Here is a 23,285-nt window from a genome sequence, read left to right as displayed (position 1 = left end):
TAATACCATACCATCTTGAACAGAAAAAAGTAGTCATACTGTATGCTGATCAACTGAAAAAAATAGACTTAATACAGCTATCATCTGAGGAGGAAAAAGCAGTACAGCATTTGCCTATTTCCCTGGAAGTGACATTGTAATCATTAAGGTACTCCAGTGATCAAAGAGTGAAATGCTTGAGTTCTATACAAACTCCTATCCAAGTAATAAATATACACCAGTATTTTATAATACTATATTTTTAAAAATTCAAGCAGAAAGGTAGCGAGAAAATGACCAATTTGAATGCTGTTTCCATCTCTCTCATCATCTGAAATTTTAATGGATTTACTGACATTTCTTGATGAGTTACTTATCTTTACTCTCTCACCTGCTACTTTTTACCATCATTGAACTCCACAGTAAGACTTTTTCCCCTAGCTGTCTAGTGCAAATTACAAATTCTCATCCTGTTTTGCTGGAATTCCAGATAACCTTATGAGTGGAGAGGGAGACTTTCCTAACCCTGAAGAAAGGCATGATATGCATTCACTTTGGCACCAACCCCCAATTGATGCCAGGCATCGTACGGTTTGTGTCAGCTAAGGCCACAAGAGTCAACAAGAATATGTTTTTGTTAAGAGGACTTAACCCCTCTTTAAAAGGACAGCTTACCATTCTGTGGGAGATGACTCCACTCAACACCCCATCAAAGCAAAAGACACACTACATTAATTTAAAGCTTCCAATCGCCAGGCCATTAAAAATGTTTCACTACTTGCACTGAGTGTTTTCAACATCTAGATTCCCACAGCTATTCAAATCCATTACACTACAAGCTGCTAATTTTTAAAGAAGAGCAAGGCTGCAATCCTAAGCAAAGCTCAGTGGAATTGACCAAGTGATCAGGAACAGAATAGGGCTGTAAAATGGCAAATCTGGACAAGCAGTCCAAAAATTAGTCCCTGTTGAAATCAATTTGCCAAGTTAGACATGAGTAACTTAAGTTCCATTGTTTTAAATAAGACTTATAGTTCAACCCCATGCATGTTCACCTGGGAGCAAGTCCCTTTGTGTTCAATGGACATTTGTTCTAGGTGAGCATGCATAAGATTGCAGCCGCAAGCATATTTACTTTTTATGGAGTTGGGCCAGTAACTTGACATTTTGTGTTGTAACCACTTCTCTCAACTTGTTCTTGCTTGCTTTTGGGGCTACTTTAGAATGTGTTAATACCAATCATTGTTATCACCCACTTCCTTCATTATATCTTAAATTTTATTTAGTCCAGCACTCTAGTCCAGCACTCTAACCACTACACCACGCTGGCTCTTGAACCACCACTATCCAACTTGCTAGTCTCTATATGTGCACACAGCTCTCTGTGCTATCATTTAATTTCTCTTTAATGCACGTATCTCAGCGAAGAAGCACATATGTAAAAGAGGTGCAAGTTACCTGTGTCAAATGACAACTGGCAGGATATGCAAAATTCTACCCCATACTAAGCGGACTCCGTAATAGACCAGGGGTAGATAACCATGGCACTTCAATTGCTATTAAGCTACAGCTCCCATCATCCCCAGCCACAGTTTATTGTGACTGGGGATGATAGTAGTTGTAGCTCCACAACAGCTAGAGAGCCAAGGTTGCCTCCCCCCCCCGCCCAATAATTGAGCATGACAGCAACAAGAGTGCTGTTTCCTGAGATCTTAGGAATTCAGTTGTTTAACATAGGCTTGAATAGGATTCTAGGTGATCAGCAAGAATCTCCTCTCAAAAACCAAGCAAGAAGGCTTTATGAACTGCAAGAGCTACTTTTCCCCACACTTTCTTTCAAGCTGTTTGAGACAAATGACTAAAGTTGGTATATATTGGCCTGGCTTTCCAGGGTTTTTAAATTCTAACCTGATTTGGGGGCTTTTAATTACTGCAACTGTTTAATTGTTGTTTTAAAATGTTTTTAAATTGTTAATTGTTGATATATTGTTTTTAATTTGTTTTAGCTTTTCATTGTTTTAGTGGCTTGTTTTAATTGTAAACCGCCCTGAGCCATTTTGGAAGGGTGGTATATAAATCTAAATAAATAAATAAATAAATGTGTGTGTGTGTGTGTGTGTGCAGGTAGACTAGTAGCATGGTGGAATTGTCAGCAAGGGTGATTTTTAAACATCTTGCGCACAAATGCTGATTAGACCTCTCCATATATTCATTTTCCATGAAATAATGTAGCTAGGGTGTACATGGACCACATGCAGCGGTTCAGTCCAAATCCAGACTGAACCACCACTCTGCAAACCAGCTCCTTACGGTTTGCATCCAAAATGCTTGAAGTAACCGATTCTCAGTATACCAATTCGACCGTGAACCAGTCTGTGTACACCCCTAACTGTAGCAAGTGTCAAGAGAAAGATATAAAGCTAGGACTGCTACAAGTACATGTCTTGTTCTGAGAGAACAAAAGCTATGCCCATATTTAGTTATTGAGGCTTAAGAGGTTGAAGTTGTTACAGGATTGTGGTTGCCCTTCCACCCTGATCCAACTCCAATAACTTAAAAATAAAATAAAATTAAGTATTTGCACCAGAATATGGACGTGCATTCAAATGCACATCCTACTGAAGGCATAGGAACCTGTCTTCAACCAAGTCAAACCATTGGTCCATCTAGATCAATATTGTCTACACTTACAGGCAGAAGCTCTCCAGGATCACAGACTGTCCTCCCACCTCAAAGTCCTACCTGAAGGTGCCACAGATTCAACTTGGGATTCAACAGATTCAACTCTACAGTGCAAGCAATGTAGTGCGTTACTATCTACACACAGGATGCATATTGGAATGCACATCATTTGTGCTCACAATTCCTTATCCAGCATTGCAAGTGATATGCAGAAGTCTGCTTCTGCATGCTGACCTTTAGTTGGATAGAAGAGATTCACACACTTTAATAGCATCTGCATGTTTTCCCAAGCATAAAGTCAAACCGAAACTGTCACAAAAAAGTATAGAAGGATTACCAAGTCAAAATTTCCCCCCACTATGCAGACATCAAAAGTACACAATGTACAGTGCAAGGCAGAGACACAATGCCTTGTCATTTTACATAGTATGTCATATTACACAGTAAATTATTATCTTCACTAGCTGCACACATATAATGGGGCAGATGTTCCAGGTCGAAATGGGGGTAGCTCAATACCTGCACTCCCCCCCAAAAGGGGGGGAGCAAGCAAATCCAATTAACTAAAGCCAACCAAGCTATCAGCAACCCATGAGCATTTGCAGGCTGCAAACATCTTTTCAGTGTTTTTTTTTAAAGCATCATATCATAGGTATATGTTTTCAGCCTTATATTAGGAGTATATAATTCTATATAGTTCAGTGGCACTTAATACTAAAGTAAATGGTTCCTTAGAAACTTATCTGGGATCCTCACTGAGAAGATCAGCAATGCCAAATGCACTTCTCTAAAGACAGCTTGCCTTCTAATCTTCCATAGCTTGTATGCAGCTGTAGGAAAGTCCTGGGTGTGTTCTGGGTGCACTTTCAGTACATGTGGGGCAACAGTGAAATCCAACAGACTGCAACAGTGCCTTGGATGAGTGTGTACCCTAGAACATGACCCCAAACCTTCCACAACACACAGAAGTTCCTTGACAGATGACAAAGAAAGAGCTCCCTAAAGGTAGAATGCTTAAGAACCATTCTGTCAACCAAATCAGTTTCTAGAATAGAATTAGTCACACAAAAAGGGTCTGGATATCCTGCAACAGATGAAAAGAACAGAGATCAGCAACAGGTAACATCTGCTTCTGTAGAGAGCAACAAGGAATTATGCATTTGTTACATAATTCTAATAGTCACCGTTGTGGACGTTACCATTTCAGTACAAGCAATTGTTAATCAACCCCCAAACACCCAGCACAGCAGCCATGTTATAAGCCAACCGTCTTAGAAACATTGATAATCATTTATTACTTGGCAAAGAATGGTTCTGGATCAATATTATCCATGTAACAACTAGGCAACCAGTTTTCCAGATACACCGCCCTTAAGTGAAAGATTAAATACCTGTCCCATGAAAGAGGTTTGGTTGTGTCAACAAGATTTGTTTCTCATTAGAACGGTCTCACAACCCCATTTCCTTCACATATCTATAGAATATACTTAGTAAAAAAACACTGCTTATAAGCCATTTTTTAAGTTCATAGTGACAGATCTGGAACTGAGTTCTTAGAATGCCACATACAGATGAGCATTGCTCTTTGTTTTACTGTTTTTGAAGTCTAATTTTAAAGCTGATTACTTCACATGGCTTATAAATGGAGTTCCAGACTCTGGGGGATATAAACAGTCAATTCACCTGCAGATATTAACTAAAGAAATCTAAAAGTTGCCACCCTCCCTCCTATCCTGCAACCCACTCCTGTCAGTCAGTCTATAGGCCTCCCCTCAACTGAATGCGATAACTATAGCCAAGGCAAGCAGAACAGAGATGATCAAGAACCAGTCATAATATGGACCTTAAATACCAAAGTAGCTTCTTAGCCTCAAAGAAACTGACTCAAATATTAAGTCAAACAAAATTAACACTTAGGTCATCTAAGCCAAGCCCCTCAATAGTATGTTATGTAGGTCGGTGCAGGACCATTCCCACAAGCTGACAAGATCTACTAAGAATCATCTCAAACTCTAAGACATCTGACAGTAGCTCTGAAATGGCTCCAACATCAACATTACTATATCAGAAAAGGTTTCTTCTTGAATAAGGTATGAGATAAGGCAGCCAAAGGTTCAGCATCACATCTAGTTTCCCATTTTGTCCGTGTGTCCTTTTTGCAGGCCTATATTTTCTGACATAAGGAAAGAACAAGAAGTTTTTATTCCTTTTCTTCTGTAGCCCTTTGATTTGCTGCTATTCAAACTTAATTTTACTTCTGCACTACAACTCTTATATGGCGAGTATATTTGTTGTAACAAGTAGGCAGGAAAAAGCCTCCAGGAAGAGCTTCATAAGACAGCAGGGAGGTGCAGTAAGTTAATTATTGTGTGACATCTAAACCCACATTCCCACAATTCTTAGTCTAACACAACAGACTTTTCCCAAAATAAACTCTGCTTTCTTCAGAGAGGTTACCCCCATGTTATTAGTAAACAAATTGTGACCAAAATATGTTTGCCAACAAGAGCAAGGGAAGAGTTGGGAACAGGCAGGAAAGTGGAAGTTTGAGTTTAGAGGCCCACACCTCTCAAACCTCACCCTACACACATAACACACACACACACACCCCACATTGTAAAGTGACTACAAATACGAAGTGGCCCATAGTGGCCTGAAGCAGTTACTTGAACTGCCCAACTTCCAGGGAGTCATCTCTAGTGACAGGCAGGCAGAGGCCCACACTTTGAAAAGCCAAGAAGGAAACTATGTTGAAACGGGCAACTCCATAACGATGATTTTAGTTGAGAGGCAAAATGGGGAAAGTATGAGGCTACTTTTCTTGGAAGCCTAGTACCCCAACTTAACTGCCCCCCCCCCACACACACACCCTACCCAAGATAGTCCTTGAGTTCTCGAAGTCTTTACTGGGATAGTGGAATATGGTTATGGAGTGGACTGCTCTTGCAGCCAATACCTTAACTGCCCCCCCCCATACACACACACCCCAGTTTTCACTAGCCTACCTGCTGCAGGGGCATTTCCCAGACTAAGACAGCTCCAGGAGTTGAGAAGCAGGAAGGGCCGCGCGTGTGTGTGCGAGAGAGAGCGATTCAGACGCACGCCGGGAGTTGTGCGTGTGCGCGCCCGTGTCTGTGTGTGGTTCTGTGGGGTCGCCCAGGCCAGAGGAAAAAGCTGGTGTCCCCCCTCCCCCCACTCGGATCAGCGCCCCCTCCTTCCCTCCCTCTCCCTCCTTCGCCCGGCTCCCAGTCACAGACGCGGCCTCGACGCACGTGTGCGAAACGTCACCGCCGAGTCCGGGGGTGAAGCGAAAAGAGACCAGCGGGACAGAGTGCCTCCCCCTTCCCCCACGGCAATGCTGCCTATTCAGACCCTGAACCCCACCGCCAGGACGGGGAGAATTCGGATCGCCCCCGCTTTGGCATTCACACACGCACACACAATACACCCCCACCCCACTTTCAAATTCATGGACGTCCCAGTCCAGCACGTTGGTTGCAGCGCCGGCCTCTGAGCTCTCTTTGTTCCAGCGGAATTTAGGAAGGAAAACCTAAATGAAACGAGTTACCCCAAAATATATGCTCCCTACCAGCATATCCGTAGGACACCTAGGATCTGCCCCCGCCCCCCAGACTAGCTACCTCCTCCTCCAGGTTGGGACACTTTCACCACCCCCTCCCCGCAATCCTTCCAAAGCCAAGAGGCACAAGACAAGCTGGCTCCAGCTGAAGCGGGCCAGAAGGCAGCCGGGGGAGTCCATGGCAAGCCGAGGAACTCATGCACACCAAGGCCCCGCCACCCCGCTTTCCATGGAACAGCCTCCCCCCGCCCCCACGTGTGGAAAGAGGGCTGAACCCATAAGAAACAGGCAGGCTGGGAAGGAGGAATTACCGAGGGTCGGCCTCCACTTCCACGGGCGGGCTGCAACAGCACGGTCCGTCCCGCGGGCCCCTGCGGGGTACAGCACAAGGAGGCGGCGGCGCCACCCACCAGACCGGGCCGAACGTCCTCAGCTACGCCACAAGCAGCCCCGGGAAAGCAGGAGGAGACCCAAGGCGCCCCCAACGCAGATGCCCCGGAACTGCTGTGGATCTGGATGAAGGTGCCGGCGGCTGCAGCGAAACGAGCTGGGAGGCTGACGGCGACAGCGGGGGTCACTCCGGAGTCCATGGAAGGCGAAGCCGGCCGAGCTGCGAGCGCTTGCGGCTGGAGTCCCCTTCGCATCCTTCTGCTTGTGGGTCTGCACCCGGAGCGAAGTCTCCTCCCACCCCTTTCACTCCGCACCCCCCCACCCGGCCTCCTAAGCTCTTTTTCTGCTCAATGCCCGCGCTCGACTCAAAATGGTCCAAGCTAGGGGTACCGGGGGGGGTTCCGGCTTCAGGAGGCGGAGGAGCTAAGAGAAAGGAGCCCGCTCAGCGGGCAGATGCAGCGGATGGAACCCGGCCGCTCCCGCTGTATGGGGCTGGTTGGAAAATGGCTCCAGGAAGCAGCAGCGGCTGCTGCCGCTGACAATGAATGAAGGGAAGAGAGACGGGTTACGCGCCAAGGGCCTCCCGCGAAACTCAGATTTCCCGCCCGCTTTTCAAATCAGTTTTGCATAACCCAGCCCCTTCGCCACGCCAAGCCTATAGCGGTATCTCATTGGCCTGCTCCTTCCTCCGGCACGTCCAATAATAAAAGAGTTCTACATTTTGGCAGCTCCTCATTGGCCTGTAGGGACATGGGGTTGCCCTGTTTTGCATAGCGCTTGTCTATTGGCGGCGTGGTTGGGGATTCCCTTCTGAGCTGCCGGGATTCCGGACGTTGGCTAGACCGGCCTTTTTGGTGTCCCCCCCCAACACACACACACACTCTCCGCTCTTGAAACTGACTGGGGTCTGCGTGTTTCCGAGTACGGAAAAGGTTGGAGAAGTCGGCTTTTCAGCTCATGTTCAGAGGACTTGGATACAAAGGTACGTGAATGGACGCAGAACTGAATTCTGACTTCAGAGGCTTAAAAAAAAAGTTTTTCTTGTCTAGACTTAGCATGGTTTATGGAACTGAATGCGAACTAGAGGCACGTATCACAGTTTTGTTGCTATACAGATATATAACTATTTATTCGACTGAGAGCAACCCAATTGCAATTATGTTCCGGTTTGAATTATAAATGACGCTCGCTTGAGCATATATTTTGCAATCCTAATTCTGCTTCCACAGATAACGACAAATTCTCTTCCTTTGGATCTAGGAGTGTAGCTCTAGTAAGAGTGCGACTTTGTAAAAGCCAGAAGGGAAAAGGATGCCTTAAAAGTCTAACTGGATGCCCAAACGAGCAAGATGTGTTAGAGACACTGGAGAATAGTATTTAAGCACTGAAATATTCCCAATATTTTATTTATTTATTTGTCTATTTATTTATTTAATATATTTTTAGACCACCCAAAACTTAGGTCTGTGGGCAGTTTACAACAAAAAACAACAGAAAAATTAAAACATTAGTTAAAACAAATAAATGACAACAACAAAAATTAAAACATTGGTTACAATATTACACTTTTATTAACCCCTTCAAGCGCTTAAATAGAACAGAACAGTGCAACATTCTGCAACAGCCCAATCTATTTCCTAACAGTCAAACTGCATCCTTTTTCATAGATTAGCACACTGATACTGTCCACCATTGACACTGCACTATTTGCATGTGCAGAGAAACTGAGTGCTTCCGTATTTCTATGTGACACCTTTTTGCTTCTTGATAAAATAATATACTGGAGAGTAATTGCAGTGCTGTTGGTGGCGGCAGCAGCCAGAGGGGCAGGAAGTGAGGGATACATACCAGCTGACAGAATGTCAACACAATATTAAGCAAAAGCAGTTCCAACAACAACATATGGTTTAACTATAGTGGCAGAAATAATAGCTGTAAGGAGGCAATCGCTAGAATGCCTAAAAATGTAAGAGTAGCATCCTTAGTGGGATTCATCCATCCCCTGTGGGGCCATGAGCTACCACAATGTAAGAGCTACCTTACAAGAGCTACCACAAAAAATATAAGAGCTACCTTTTGAGAGGACAGAGAGGAGGTCCCTTTGTCTAATGTTCATTTTAATGTGCTGTAGACCAAACTATGTGCAGAGGAAACTAAGATTTTGTACAGTTGGGCCTATTGAGTTTAATAAGGATGTGGGTTGTTTCCTAAGAAGAAACAGAGAGGGCAGGGACAATTGTTTGCTTTCCATTGTCATAACCTGATACAAAAAGTACATTACAGCCTTCTGTTGTGCCCTTTGTGGGCCATCTTCATTTTTCATGCTTCCCCTCTTTCTTTCTCCTTCTCATTTCCCCTCCCTCCCTCTCGGTCACTTTCGATTCATTCACCTTTTTCCTTCTGTAAGCAAATTCTGAAGGAAGGGGATGCTTGTGGGTAGGGGTGGGCTGCAGCCGCTGCTTGTGCAGTTGGACACAAAGTTTATAATAAACCTGAATGCTTCCTCTGTAACATGTAAGAATGCAAAGGCAACAGCCGCACCCACTGCATGTCCCCAGCATCTGGGATTCAGCCTGTGCACCTGGAGGTTCTCTATAGCCATCATGACTAATAGCCACAGAGGGACCTCTCCTCCTCCGAGAATGTTTCTAAACCCCTTTCAAGCCCATCTAAGCCAGTGGTCATCACCGCATCTAGAGGTGGTGAGTTCCACAAGTTAACTGGCTTTCTTTTTGTGTATTCTGAACAGAGACGGGCCTCAGTGCTGAAAGTGATTTAGAGCAATTTCCTAGCTAAAGGACTCCAGCGAGTGATTAGGTGGGAAATTAGCTGGGGACATGCAATGGATATGGCTGTTGCCTTTGCCCTCCTACATGCTACAGAGGACTCAGATGTTACAGAGGACTCATGCAAGGCTTGTTATAAACTTTGTGTCCAACTGCACAAGCAGCGGCTGCAGCCCACCCCTATCCACAAGCATCCCCTTCCTTCAGAATTTGTTAACAGAAGGGGAAAGTCAAATGAATAGAAAGTGACATGTGGGGAGCAGGGAGGGCAGAACTGGGATGACTCGCCCCTGGTGCTCTGACACTTTGAGCTGCACCCCCAAGACAGTGTTTGGATTCAAACCAGAGCCAGCATGGCCAATAAAAGTAACTTGTGACTTCACAGTCAGCCACAGAATTCTGCCATCATGGTTCCCCTTGGAAACCTGCGAAGATTCTGCAGCAGCCTCACTTGGCAGCATTTTAGATTAGCTGAAGCATCTTCGATAAATTGGCTGTCTTCGGCTGTCAGTTTATTAGCAGCTTATCAGCTTAGTTGTCAAGATGGGTGGCTGTTGGTCATGTGTGGCCTGCAGGTAAGTCTCTGGCATGGTGGGTGAAGCAAAATCTAATGGCGGTGTGGACTTGGTTTTTAAAGATGCCCTTCTGTTGTTTTAGCCTGTCTGGGCAGAGAACTGAAGCCCAGCCTGCTGTGTTCACACGTGTTTGTTCTCCCTGTGGGAACTTCAGTGGTCACAAGTTCACCATCAATATCCACACCACACAGCTTCTCCTTGAAATGCAGGCGGTCCTCAAAGGTCACCTGCTGGGCTGTTTTCCACTGTGTTTCTTAAGCTTGGAGGTCCTAGACCGGTGAAGTTGTTGAACATGCCTAACCTTTTCTTCTTTCATGTTCCCATAGGTCTCACCCAGAGGCAGAACCAAAGTGAGTTGCTCTCTTCTCTACCCTTGACTCCTCTTAATGCTTTTGGCTCTGGTGTGGCCAGCTGAAGGGATGGGGGGGGAGTGATGAGGGGGAGGTGTTCAGACATAGCCCAAACCCAGGTGTGGCATATATTGCCTCATCAAGGTGAGCCCATCTCCTTTCCATGTTCAGAATGCCAGTAATTGGCTGCTGAATCAAATGCCAATTTCATCAACTGTCCCTTTGATACCTTTGGCAGGCTGCCTCCCTCCTATTTAAAAAACAAAACAGCATGTATGTGTCCCTTTGTGGGGGGACTTTTTAAAAAGTGGGGAAACTACACTGGAGAGGGGTGGGAAAGCTGGCCTCATGACTGTGAACTACGAGAGCAGGCCCACCCCCCGCCCCGCCACAACCAGTCAATCCTCAATGAAAAATACTCTGAGCAAAATGCAGAGAGTGACATTCAACAGCAATTACATTCACTGCTCCCAACTATGGAATCATCCAAAATTAGCAGGACCAGCTAGAAGGATTATGGGAGAGGACATACTTGGCTGCATGTGAATTAAAATTAGAGGGAGGGCACATACTAGTAATACCCCTAGTAATACTAGTAATACCCCTAGTATTACTGGGGGAGGAGATCCTCTCTTTCCTGTGATTTGCTACTAAGAATATTTCTCATTATCTCTGCAGGGATGAAGATGAAGATGATGAGAGTGCCTGCTTCTCCTCAGGGCTCCCCAGCCCCCCAGGGAAAGCCTCCTTGGAGAACTGTTTCTCTTAGACAATGGAGAGAGATGAGCAGACATCCATCTGATGGATGGATAGCAGGAGGGCAGGTTCAGCCACCTCTATCCTTTGCTGTTGATGCAGCTGAAAGTGTTAGAGGAGACTGGGGGGCGGGGTGCTCTGTGAGTCACATCTAGCTATCCTCCATTCGAGGAGGAGATGGGGAAAGGGCTGTGGCAGCAGGCAGGTAGGTTTGGTCATTCTCCTTTAGAGGTGGTGCACTTTTGAAAAAGTTCTGCAAGAACCCTTTGCCCACACCCAGCCCCAAGACATCCTCTGGGTCTTTTTCTCCTTGCCTTCAAGAAGAGGAAGCTAATTGTTTCCAAACTATCTCATTTTTTGACAATTACATGGGTCAAGATGGAATTGGAGGATCACCTGAAAACAAGGGCAACATTTCCTGGCCAATGAGCTCTGAGCTCGGACCAAAGAGACTCTTTCTTTCTCCCACCACAGTTTTCTACCTCTAGGAGCCAGGCCTGCATTCCTGAGATCACAGCTATGCTTCTTGCTTATGGCATCCAGAGAGATTTTCAAGACCCCCCACCCCACTAGGCCAAGAGGCTGTAACTGGGGGTTGGTTCGTGAACCAGAGACAGTCCATGTCAACCATCAGCTCCCATTCTGCTCAAAGGAAAAGCCTCTTTCCTCACACAAAAGGGAGAGCCCGTAGCCCAGTAGTGGAACAATTGCTTTGCATATACAAGGTCTCCGGTTTAGACTTCATCATCTTCTGTTAAAGGATCTTAGCTACCTAGGAAAAAGCCTCTGCCCAAGAGTGGCTGCCAGCCTGAGTAGGGCAAAGAGAGCCAGGAGTATGACATGGTAGAAGGCAGCTGCACTTATTTATTTTATCATATTTATTTATTTATCATATTTTTCCACCGCCCAAAACTTACGTCTCTGGGCGGTTTACAACAAGATTAAAAAAGTAAAACATTAATTAAAAACAAAAACAAAACAAAAAAATTTAAAAGCAAGAAATTTAAAACACAATTTAAAATTTTGAAACAGTATTCTAAAAACAACATTCAAAACAATCAAAACTATATCAGTTAAAAGCCTGGGTGAAGAAATGTGTCTTTAAGGACTTTTTAAAGGATGTCAGAGATGGGGAGGCTCTTATTTCACTAGGGAGTGCATTCCATAGCTTCGGGGCAGCAACGGAGAAGGCCCGTCCCTGAGTAGCCACCAGATGAGCTGGTGGCAAATGCAGACGGACCTCTCCTGATGATCTCAGTGGGCAGCAGGGTTCATTACGAAGAAGCCGTTCTCTTAAAAACCCAAGGCCCAAGCTGTTTAGAACTTTATAGGTTATGACCAACACCTTGTATTTTGCTCGGAAACATATTGGCAGCCAGTGTAACTCCTTCAATGCGGGAGTAATATGGTCTCTCCTAGAAGACCCAGAGACCAGCCTGGCTGCCGCATTGTGGACCAACTTTAGTTTCCGGACTACGTACAAGGGCAGCCCCACATAGAGCGCATTGCAGTAATCCAGTCTAGAGGTTACCAGCAGATGTACCACTGTTTTGAGGTCATCTCACTCAAGAAACGGACGCAGCTGGCATATCAGCCGAAGCTGATAGAATGCACCTCTGGCCGCTGTCTCAACCTAGGACACCAAGGAGAGACTTGGATCCGGATGCACCCCTAGACTGCGTACCTGTTCCTTCTGGGGAAGTGTGACCCCATCCAGAACAAGCAGATCACAACCATTCCAACTTGTATGTACAGCAGACAGAGCCTGGCTATTGCACTCCCTTCTGAAGTGTACTTGGTGAGGGCTATCTTGCCAGTACGTGCTATGCAATGTACTCCTCTTCATTCCTTGCTTGTTTCCTTGGGTGGCCCACCTCACCCACAATCCCAGGATACTTCCCAGCTTCATACAGAGCTTGTCTGCCCCAACATGTATGCCTAGGAGGCTGGATTTTGGCCCTGAAGTGGGATCTGCCCGTGTGGAAGAGGATGGAATGGTGATGCGGAAGAGGAAGCTTGATTTAGGGCAGGGCTGCACAACTCCAGCCCTCCACCTACTGTTTGGCTACATTTCCCATCAACCCTGACTTATTGGCTAGTGCAACTGGGGACTATGGGAGATGTAACCCAAGAACAGCTGGAAGGCCCAAGTTGTGCAGCCCTGAGTTAGGTGAAACACTCAGGGCTGCTGGGTGCCAGGAATAATGAAAATGAGGCCAAGTGTTCCAAATGGAAATGAGGTCTACAGGAAACGAGGCCAAACATTATTCTCCAGCCCCCTTATTTTCCACCAAGACCCAAAACAGCAGCTGGAAGCTTGGATCCAGCCAAAGAGTCAAGCTGAGTGACTGATTTGGCTCTGGTGGAGCAGCTAGGAGGTGGCACCCTCATTTCCTTTGCAGGAAGAAAAGCCATGGGGGCAGCTCTCTGTAGAGTATGACACTCTCAGGAAAGAACCAAAAAAGGCATCCTCCATATCAGGCCTCCTCCCAGGGCCTTTGTGCCCTGCTTATACTTGGGGGGGGGGGAGAACCAAAAGAGGCAACCTCCTTATCAGACCCCCTTCCTGGATGTTCTGTCCCTGCTGATCTTCCAGGGAAAGAACCAAAAGAGGCAACCTCCACATTGGGTCCCCACCCAGGCTGATACTCCTCTGATACTCAGTGGTGGGGGGGGGGCAAGAGACAAGAAACCACCTCTGCATCAGACCTCCACCCAGGGCAATCCATTCCTTCTGATACTTCAGGGAAAGACAATGAAGAGGTCCCCTCCATAGCAGGCCTCCTCCCAAATGAGGATCAGTTATCTGATTAGACCTTTAGCCCCTGGATGTTTTTCTTCAGGAGAAGAGAGAAGAAGAAAGCCTGAATGGGAACACTTGTCACTGCAGATGCTAGGTTTGATATGACAATGAAATAAGACAGCAATGCAGAGACCACTGCATTTGAGCCTATCTTAGCTACACAACTCAGTGGCCGAATGCCTGTCCTTGACCATCTCAAAGAGCCCTTAAAGATGGTCAAGTATCAGGACAAGAACATGTTTGCTCTTGAAGTTCATTGTGCATGCACTGGGAAGAGTCATTAGAATCATCAGAAGGCGCCTTGTGAAGGGGATACATTAGGCTGAGTGCACCTAGAACAACACTTCACAAATGGTGCACCTGAATCGGACAGCTCTAGGCAACTAACTTGATACTCTGACAATGATTCAGGAATATCATCCAATCTTCAAAGTCAGTTTCATTTTAAAAGTGAAGCGAATTAACTGGATGGTCACACACTGATTTTTTGAATGGATTCAATATCCTGGCCCAGAATGATCAACATTTAATCTACTAATGGTTTTAACTTAAGAGAAATAAACAGCTCAAGGAGTCATATGACTGTTTTAGATGCCCCTTAATAATACTTTAATTGAACTACTTTTATAAAAATTTCCTTATTCTGCTGAGAGCAGATGGCTGTATTCTGGAAGCACATTTAGCTAATAGTTTCTCTCCCTCCCTCGCTTCCTCTCCCTCTCTCTCTCTCTCTCTCTCTCCTTTCTTCTGATAGGGAATAGTTAGTTCATATCTGTATCAATATATGCCAGCCCAGGGCCAACTCCAAAAGTAAATGGGATATTTGGCCCAGGGGTCGGGGAGCCAACAAAACAGCAGCTGAAAGTCTCTTGCTGTTGCCTAGTAACTAATACACATCCCTTTGCCTTGGCTCAGCAAAATTGCCAAATCAGATTCAACTTGGATATCACAAGCCACTGCACACCTCACCATGACAGTGTCTGCAACAAGGCAAGAAAGGAAGCATCTTGTCAAGCGAAAGGCACATCGCCTGCACCCCCCCACCCGCCGGGATGTCCCAGCACTCTCTGTGCAGGTACTGAAATGTCCAGCTTTTGCAAGTGCATGACCTGACTTAAATTCCAGTTAACAGAAGCTCTGCTCACCTTGAAGTAAGCTGACACACTTCCACTGAGTTTGGTAAAAAACAGTTCTGGAATGTCAGCTTGCCGAAGCATTGTGGGTGTTTTTGCCAAGCTGCTGGTAGTAGGTGTGGATACAGTGCAGTACAAGGAGATAAGGAGAGCTCCTGGGAACAAGACGCTGGAAGGCACCGGTATGTCCCAGGAGGGAATGTCTGGAGATCATGATGGGCTGTATGCTGCCTAGCAAACTGAGATTTAATTCAGACAAGACAGAGGTACTGGTGGCCAGTAGGAGAAAACTCGGAACTGGTCAGCAGTAGGGATGTGCACGGAACCACGGAGGCGTGGTCCGGCACTGGGGGGAGTGTGGCTTTAAGGGCTGGCGGAGTAGTACTCCCCCCCCCGCTCTTCCCCCTCTGGCACTGGACTTTTCTAAAACATTTTTGGGGTGGCAGAGTTCCTCCCTGCCACCCCTGCCCCCATCGTTGTCTTCCAAGTTTACAAGCAGTAAAAGCTGGTGCCACACATGCTTCTACATTTCAGCAGGAACATTTTGGGAAAGGAAGTATGAAATGAATGCATGTCCTTAACTTGTACTGTACAAATAGTGTTTTCTTTGATAAAGGAAATGTCCTAGAAGTTGGTTTAAAAGTGCAAAATGTGGCTGCTTGGATGCTTACAAGGCCCAGCAACAAGATAGAATAATATCAGTCTTGAACCAGTTGTACAGGTTGCCAGTTCATTTTCAGATCCAAATTATTATTTTTGGCTAACATTCTAACAACTGTGTGCACACAATGGTAACCCCAAGGCTGGACCCAGTGCTTTGAAAATGTGACCATTTGCGTTCCTCTCTCCATACTGCAGAAGTCCTCTGTTACAGCAGATATGTAAGATCAGAAATGTAAAGTGGGGGGGGGGGAGAGGGAGAGAGAGAGAGAGAGAGAGAGATGGAACTATCAGGGAGTTAGGTGAGAACTAGGAAAAAATGGGAGGTAGAATTATGCAAGGTGATGGGGGAGTTCAAACAATGATCTCCCAGATTTCTAAAGTCACAAGGTGTGGGAGGAGAACTAGTCTTGTGGTAGCAAGCATGAATTGTCCCTTTGCTAAGGAGGGTCTGCCCTGGTGTTCATTTGAATGGGAGACTACATGTGAACACTATAGGATATTTCCCCTCAAGGGACGATGCTGCTCTGGAAAGAGCACCTGCATGCTTGCATGCAGAAGGTTCCAGGTTTCCTCCCTGGCATCTTCAAGATAGGGCTGAGAGAGATTCCTGCCTGCAACCTTGGAGAAGCCGCTGCCCGTCTGTGTAGACAATACTGAACTAGATGGACCAATGGTCTGACTTAGTATAAGGCAGCTTCCTGTGTTCCTGTGTGTTCCGCAAAATGCAACTTTGTCTTTGGAGTCATGTTTTTCTTAACAGTTCCCACATGCGCACTGATCCACAACCACAGTGATCATGCAATAGAAATGTGTCATCACAAAACAGACGGAAATAAAATAGCCTCTCTCAGCCTTCTCTTCCATGGAAGACCCGTCTTCTTTCCAGAGGCGTATCTAGGGACAATAGCGCCTAGGGCAAGCACTGAAATTGCACCCACTGGCCAAACATCTGACACCCATCTTTCAGATAACTTTTCCATAATATCAGCTCAAAAATACAAATCAAGCTCCTTAATCTATTATATTAATTCTCGTAGATATGCCTCTGTGGGGTCCCGGCAACCCAGCGGATTGGCTGGGCGGTGGAGGCGCCGGATTGGCTGGTTGGCTGCGTAGGGAAGTGGCCGTTTGGGGAGGAAAAGGAAGGAAGGAAAGCGGGCAAGTGGAGAGGAGAACTGAACGGACTGGGGCAGAAGGGAGGGGAGAGAAAGCGGGGGAGCCTGGCTGGGCAGAGACAAACAGTTGACCGCTTCGGAAGATGCTCTCTAGAGGAAGGGCTGCAGGAAGGAGCTGGCTGAATGCTTGGCGGCCCGACACCAGGGACTGGAGGAAGGAGGATGCGGCAACGGCCAGCAGGGAAAACACAAGCAGGCTAAAAAGCGGAGGTGGGGGGGAGCACGAATGAGAGAGAGAAAAAGAGAGAGAAAGAGGTGGTAACGGAGGAGGGAGCAAGCTGGGGCAGAAGGATTGGGGGGGAGGGGACCGAGGCAGAAGGCTTGGGGCGAGGGGAGTAGGAGAATTGGCTGGCCCACGCTGGCGGGCCTGGCCTGGCGACCAGTGGTGGCTGCAGACTCTAGCGATTGGGAGAGGCAGGTGGCGGGGGGAGACAGAGCGAGCGAGAGAGGCGCACGGGGGGGGAGAGACAGAGCGAGCGAGAGAGGTGCACAGGGGGGGGAGACAGAGAGCGAGAGAGGCATGGGGGGAACAAAGCGAGCGAGAGAGGCGCGGGGAGGGGGAGACAGAGCAAGCTAGAGAGGCACAGGGGGGAGACAGTGCGAGTGAGAGGCGCGCGGGGATGAAGAGCGTGCGCGAGAGAGAGGCGCGTGGGAGAGAGAGCGCAAGCGTGGGGGAGAGAGAGCGCGAGCGAGAGAGGCTCGGGGGAGAGAGAGCGCGAGCGAGAGAGGCACGCGGGGAGCAACAGCGCGAGTGGGAGAGGCGCGCGGGGGAGCGACAGCGTGAGTGGGAGAGGCGCGTGGGGGAGAGACAGCGCGAGCAGGAGAGGTGCGCGGGGGAGAGACAGCGCGAACGGGAGAGGTGCGTGGGGGAGAGAGAGCACGAGCGAGAGAGGCACGGGGAAGAGAGAGCGCGAGCGAGAGGGGTGCGCAGGGAGCGACAGCGCAAGCGAGAGGCGCGCAGGGGAGCGAGAACGGGAGAGTCGCGTGGGGAGCGAGAGCGCGAGCGGGAGAGGCGAGCGGGGAGCGAGAGCGCGAGCGGGAGAGGCACGCGGGGGAGCGACAGCGCGAGCGGGAGAGGCACACGGGAGAGCGACAGTGCGAGCGGGAGAGGCGCGGGGGAGCGAGAGCGCGAGTGGGAGAGGCGCGCGGGGGAGCGACAGAGAGGCACGGGGGAGAGACAGTGCAAGCGAGAGAGGCACGGGGGGAGAGACAGAGTGAATGAGATAGGCGGGGGGAGAGACAGAGCAAGCGAGAGAGGCAGTGTGGGGTGGGCAGAGCGAGCAAGAGAGCTGTTGTGGGGGGGACAGAGCGAGTGAGAGAACTGTGGGAGGACCAGCCAAACAAATTCTCCCAACTAACCCCAAAAAGGAAGTGAACTACCTCACAGATGCTCTGTGAGGGTTCAGCTAGTCTTTTAATATTTCAAAAACTATTTAGCAGTGGACATAGCCAGACCAAAAAATGCTGGAAAACTACCAATTTCAGTATGCTGGGGCTCATGAAATACCCAACTACTATGTGGAGGTGTACTTGGAAAACTAAACAAAAGTGCCTATCTAATTCTCTACTATGCACTGTAGCATCACTGTTACATATGTTTTAAAAATAAATGGAGAATTTGACTTTTCCCAGATACTCTGGAAAATAATTAAAGGATATGCAGAGTAAACTGCGTCACTGCTTGGAATATATTCTAGTATTTCAGACAGTTAAAATGAGAGAAAGAGACCAAGAAACTCCCAGTGGGCCTTAAAACTAAGGATTTCACACTGATTCAAAGACAAACTCACCATTAATAGCCATATTATTAAGACATCACATTTAACTCACTTATCACAAGAAGCAAAGTAAGAGCAAATGAATACAATCCTAGCTCATAAGCTTCAGCTCAGTATTCACAAGCCCTCTGTACATAGTGCCAAACTGAATATGTGTACAGTGACTTATATTAAATTAAAAAAAATTACCTGTAGCCCCTTTCGGGGGCTTCCTATAGGGCATGGTGGGAGGCTGCAAATGACCCCCATCCCCCCCACCAGCCTCTTAATTCACTGCTGCAGCCTGACCCGGGCTGATTTTTGGGCCTGTTTGGGACTACAAAGATCAGCGTGGTCGCCATTTTGGAGGATGCCATGCATGCTCAAATGGCCTCTGCAAAGCCTAGCAAGGCCTAGGGCCTCACAGGGACCATTGGAGCATGTTCGGTGGCCATCTTTAAAAATAATGTGGTGTTTTTTTTTAATGGTCACCAAAAATAAAATGTCCACCGCACATGCTCAAATGGCCTCTGCGAGGCCTGGCATGGCCCATGGCCTCACAGAGGCCATTTGAGCATGCGCAGTGGCCATTTTGTTTTTGGCAGCCATTTTTTTTTAAATGTTCATTTTTAAAAATTGCGCCCCCTTTCAAGTGGCACCTGGGGCACGTGCCCTGCCTGCCGTACCCTAGATACGCCCCTGCCAAAAACAGAGGTATGTGTTGCAGACACTGGAGAACAATATTATAGCACTGAAATATTTGCAATGTTACAGTTTTGTTAACCCCTCCCATGCCAAAAATGGACTGCAATGGTGCAACCACCTGAAACAGCCTGGAAAAACCTCCAAAGTGTCAAGCTGCATCCCCAAAACAGTGCAATAGGCTGCAGACACTGGAAAAGAATATTGCAGCACCAAAATATTTCCAGTCTTGAACGAACCCCTTCAGTGCCAAAAATAGACCATAACAGCACAACCACCTGAAACAGCCCAGAACGGCCCACAAACAGTCAAGCTGCATCACAAAAACAGAGGCATGGATTGCATACACTGGAGAAGAATATTGTAACACTTAAATATTTCCAATCTCGCACTCCTATTAACCCCTTCAGTGCTAAAAATGGACCACAGCTGCCTGAAACAGCCCAGAACAGCACCAAACTGTCTTTCAACCCATTTCTTGATGCTATGACTATGTTAAGTGCTATATACTTTTATGAGCTGTGGATCTATTTACAAATAAGAAATACCTGCTCTGATTTATTTCAAATATCCTTCATTGTTCCAAAGATATAACATATTAGTAAATGAATCCACATTCATTGAAAACATGAACCTCTAGAATGGCAACGTCTGCAACTAGCTTTTTGTGCTGAAAAATTTCTCTATTCTTAGCATTATTAAAAACAAAGCATTTCTAATTCTCCTCTGTTAGCATCACTGCTAAGTTCCATCTATTTATTTATTTATTCAACATTTTTTATACCACTCAAAACCTACTTCTCTTACGGAGGCTGTGTAAAAGAAAAGACTGTAGACTTCTTTGTCACTGATGCCAATGCCAGTCACAACACTTTGGACATATGTATATTCTGTGAGGAATTTCAGTTACCTCAGGACAAGACAGGTGGTACCAGTCCTGACAAGCACCTTGGCAAAGGACTATGGTGTCCTCCTTTGGTTTCTTGTACGGTATTAAGCACAAGGACCAAGAAGAGCTGTAATATTCTTCTACTGCCAAAGACAGGAATTTGATAGTTGAGGTGCATTTCTGGATATGGCTGTCTTGAAATTGGTTCCGACTTGCAATCATTCCACTGTTTGGGGGATGCAGCTTGACAGTTTGGGTGCTGTTCCAGGCTGTTTCAGCATTGCACCATTATGGTCCATTTATGGCACTGAAGTGGTTCATAAAAGTACAAGATTGGAAATATTTTGGTGCTTCAATATTCTCCTCCAGAGTCTGCAGCCCATTCCACTGTTTTTAGGACGCAGCTTGACAGTTTGGGGACCTTTCCGAGCTGTTTCAGGCTGAGTGTTGTTCCAGTCCATTTTTGGCACTGAAAGGATTTCATTAAAGTGCAAGACTGGAAATAGTTCAGTGTTTCCAAATTCTTCCCCTGTGTCTGCAGCCCATTCCACTGTTTTGGGAATGTAGCTTGACTATTAGGGAGCTGTTCCAGGCTGTTTTGAGCTGTTCAGCCATTCTGTCTCTGAAAAGCATTTGCAATGGCCCAGGCTTTTGCTGGGAGTTCCAGGCTGTTCTGGTCCAGTTTTAGTTCTGAAGGAGTTAATAAAAGTGTAATATTGAAAATATTTCAGTGCTATAATACTGTTCTCCAGTGTCTCTAACACATCCCTCTTGTTTTGGGATGCAGTTTTATTTTTAAGGGGCTGCTGCATCCCATACCACCCTGTTCCTGCATGTTCCGGCTTTCACCCAGACCCACTGAGACTTGTACTCGGGAGTAACTATTTCTTCCCCAATATACCTTTCTGTGGGCACCTCATGCAGAGAAAGGTTTTGTGGTTGTATCCCATATTCCCCTGCCTTGCACTGTTGGGTGTGTACTGTATTAAAGAGGAAACTCCACCCAAACGTAAAGGAAACCTGCCAGCAGAAACAGTGTTTAATGTGTTCTTTTAAAAGTCTACATATTTAAACCATAGTCCCCACGACCACCTTTTTAAAAATGCTGGTTTAAATATCTCAAATTCTGATTGAGCTGGGGGAAGGGAAGGATGTGCCCTACATAGCCCCCTCTTAGGAGTAATCAGCCCTGACCTTGTGCCTGTGGTTCTTTTTCCTGCCCAGATCTTTCTCACCTGGTGCCCTACACCAGTTCTCCCATGCTCTCTTGCCTGCTCATGCTCTCTTGCCTGCTCCTCTCCCAGAGATGGCTCTGCCATTTGGGGAAGGCTCAGATTGCAAATTCTGAGTACTATTATAAACTGTCAGTTTATTATTTTATTTTAACCACTACAGGGATTGCCATTTGGATTTTCTGCTTCAGGAATAAAAATGTCTTGGGCCTTCTCCTGTCCTGAACTTTGACATTGGCTCACTATCCATGATACTGAACTTGGCTCCCACCTTCATGTCACAACAATCACATCCCTACAGGCAGTGAAAAGGATGGATTCCATCAAACTAACCGGTTTGCTAGCCACATGCCCACTGTGAAATGGATCATAGCCTGTCAAGCAGACTCCTGGCTAATGCATTGGGACTTTTGGAGCAAATAGGTGTCTACAGTAGTTTCATGAATGTTGTTAAAAATGCCTTCAAGTCATAAACTGTCCAATTTGTCTTCTCTCTGTTGTCATCATACTCATGGAATGTGCTATTTGTTCCTGCTGTCTTGAGCTTTTTCACTTCTAACTCCTTCCTTGATATTGTGCCATCTGGCTTCCACTCTCTGCTCTCCACTGAAAGTTTTCTTGTTAAGTTTATCCTGGCTACTAAATTGAACGGCCTCTACTCTGTCCCTGTTCTCTCCAGAACTTTTGAGAGTTGCATATCATATTCTCCTCAACTCCCTCTACAGCAGGGCTATGTAATTTCGGCCCTCCTGAAAATGTTGGACTACAACTCCCATCATACCTATTGGCCACTGTGTCTGGGGATGATGGGACTTGTAGTCCAAAAGCAGCTGGAGGGTCAAAGTTGTGTGCCGTGCTCTACATTTTAGGTCTTCTTTATCCTGAAATCTGGTTCGGAGAATATTCTGGTTGCTACAGAAACAAAGGAAGAAGAACATTGGCACGTAGTGCCACCAGGAAATTGGCCTCTGCTTGGATCAAGGAGCAATGTTGTGCAAAGACTGAATTGGTAGAAAAACTGCTTGAAAAAGATGACAAATCCCCACTGAATCATGTGCATTCTTAATGAAACCAGAGTTCATAGCAAAGGGGCCTTTTACATTAAAGAATCCTTGAGGTTAAAGAGCCTCTGAACCCCGGAATGCAATCAATTGTGCAGATCTGGCATAATCGTCCCCTTTGGTTCTGTGCTTCCTCTGAATAGCCAGAACCACATCCCCACCCTTATCAAGTGTGCTACATGGAAGTTCCCTTTGTCCACGTTGAAACCCAAAGCTTTTCCTGCTTTTAGGATTTTGCAGAGTACAGAACTTTATAAAAGGTCCTGTATTCTGGTCATGTGTATGAAGGTTTCTGGGAAACATCTGTGCTGTTGCTGTCATGGATGTCTGATGGTACAAGCTGCATGCTACTGCCCCAGAGCCTACCTGGCCAAGTATCCACTGTGTACTCAAACCCTTTCTCCCTCAGCTGAATCTCTGGGCTTCTGAGCCCCAAGTTGGATCACTGGACTGCAGAATCACTACTGAGCTGAAATCACTAGGTTCAAGTGCTCCTTGTGTGGGCCTGCTGGGGCAGACCTGTACTGGACTCCCCTGGATACTTGGCACTCTGAGTCTTTGAGTCACACTCTGAATGGGCCTGCCGCAGGACCATGCTCATGCCCGATGACCTGAGAGCTTCTAGTCTCCTGAGCAAAATCCTAGAGCCGTTGAGGCTGGGCCATTCTCTACGTGAGCTTGCTGCGGGCTAACCCCTGTGCATGACTGCCTGGGAATTGCAGTGCTTCCTTATGCTAGCTGTGGGCAAGTGTAGTGTCACAGACGTGGGGGC

At 46.7% G+C, this 23,285-nt stretch overlaps 1 protein-coding gene and 1 long non-coding RNA gene across 3 annotated transcripts in view; one reads left to right on the top strand and one right to left on the bottom strand.

Moving 5' to 3' along the window:
- The window catches only part of E2F3 (E2F transcription factor 3), a 38,330-nt gene extending 31,100 nt beyond the window's left edge, over positions 1-7,230 (bottom strand). Inside the window, exon 1 of one of the 2 annotated variants that reach the window (XM_053245524.1) lies at positions 6,553-7,230. In XM_053245524.1, the coding sequence (XP_053101499.1) occupies positions 6,553-6,885 (333 nt within the window). In that variant the 5' untranslated portion in view covers positions 6,886-7,230. Of the gene's footprint in view, positions 1-5,666; positions 5,860-6,552 lie in introns of those variants that run through there. The other variant, XM_053245525.1, reaches the window with a different exon arrangement.
- A 6,722-nt stretch (positions 7,231-13,952) lies between these two features.
- LOC128322827 (uncharacterized) lies at positions 13,953-21,943 on the top strand. Its single transcript, XR_008306023.1, has 2 exons — positions 13,953-14,976; positions 21,616-21,943. It is a non-coding gene; the product is annotated as an uncharacterized LOC128322827 (long non-coding RNA).
- Positions 21,944-23,285: the final 1,342 nt, after the last annotated feature.

Source organism: Hemicordylus capensis, chromosome 4 (assembly GCF_027244095.1).
Source record: "Hemicordylus capensis ecotype Gifberg chromosome 4, rHemCap1.1.pri, whole genome shotgun sequence".
In the NCBI taxonomy this organism is placed as follows: Eukaryota; Metazoa; Chordata; class Lepidosauria; order Squamata; family Cordylidae; genus Hemicordylus; species Hemicordylus capensis.
This window is presented reverse-complemented; position numbering and strand designations above follow the sequence as displayed.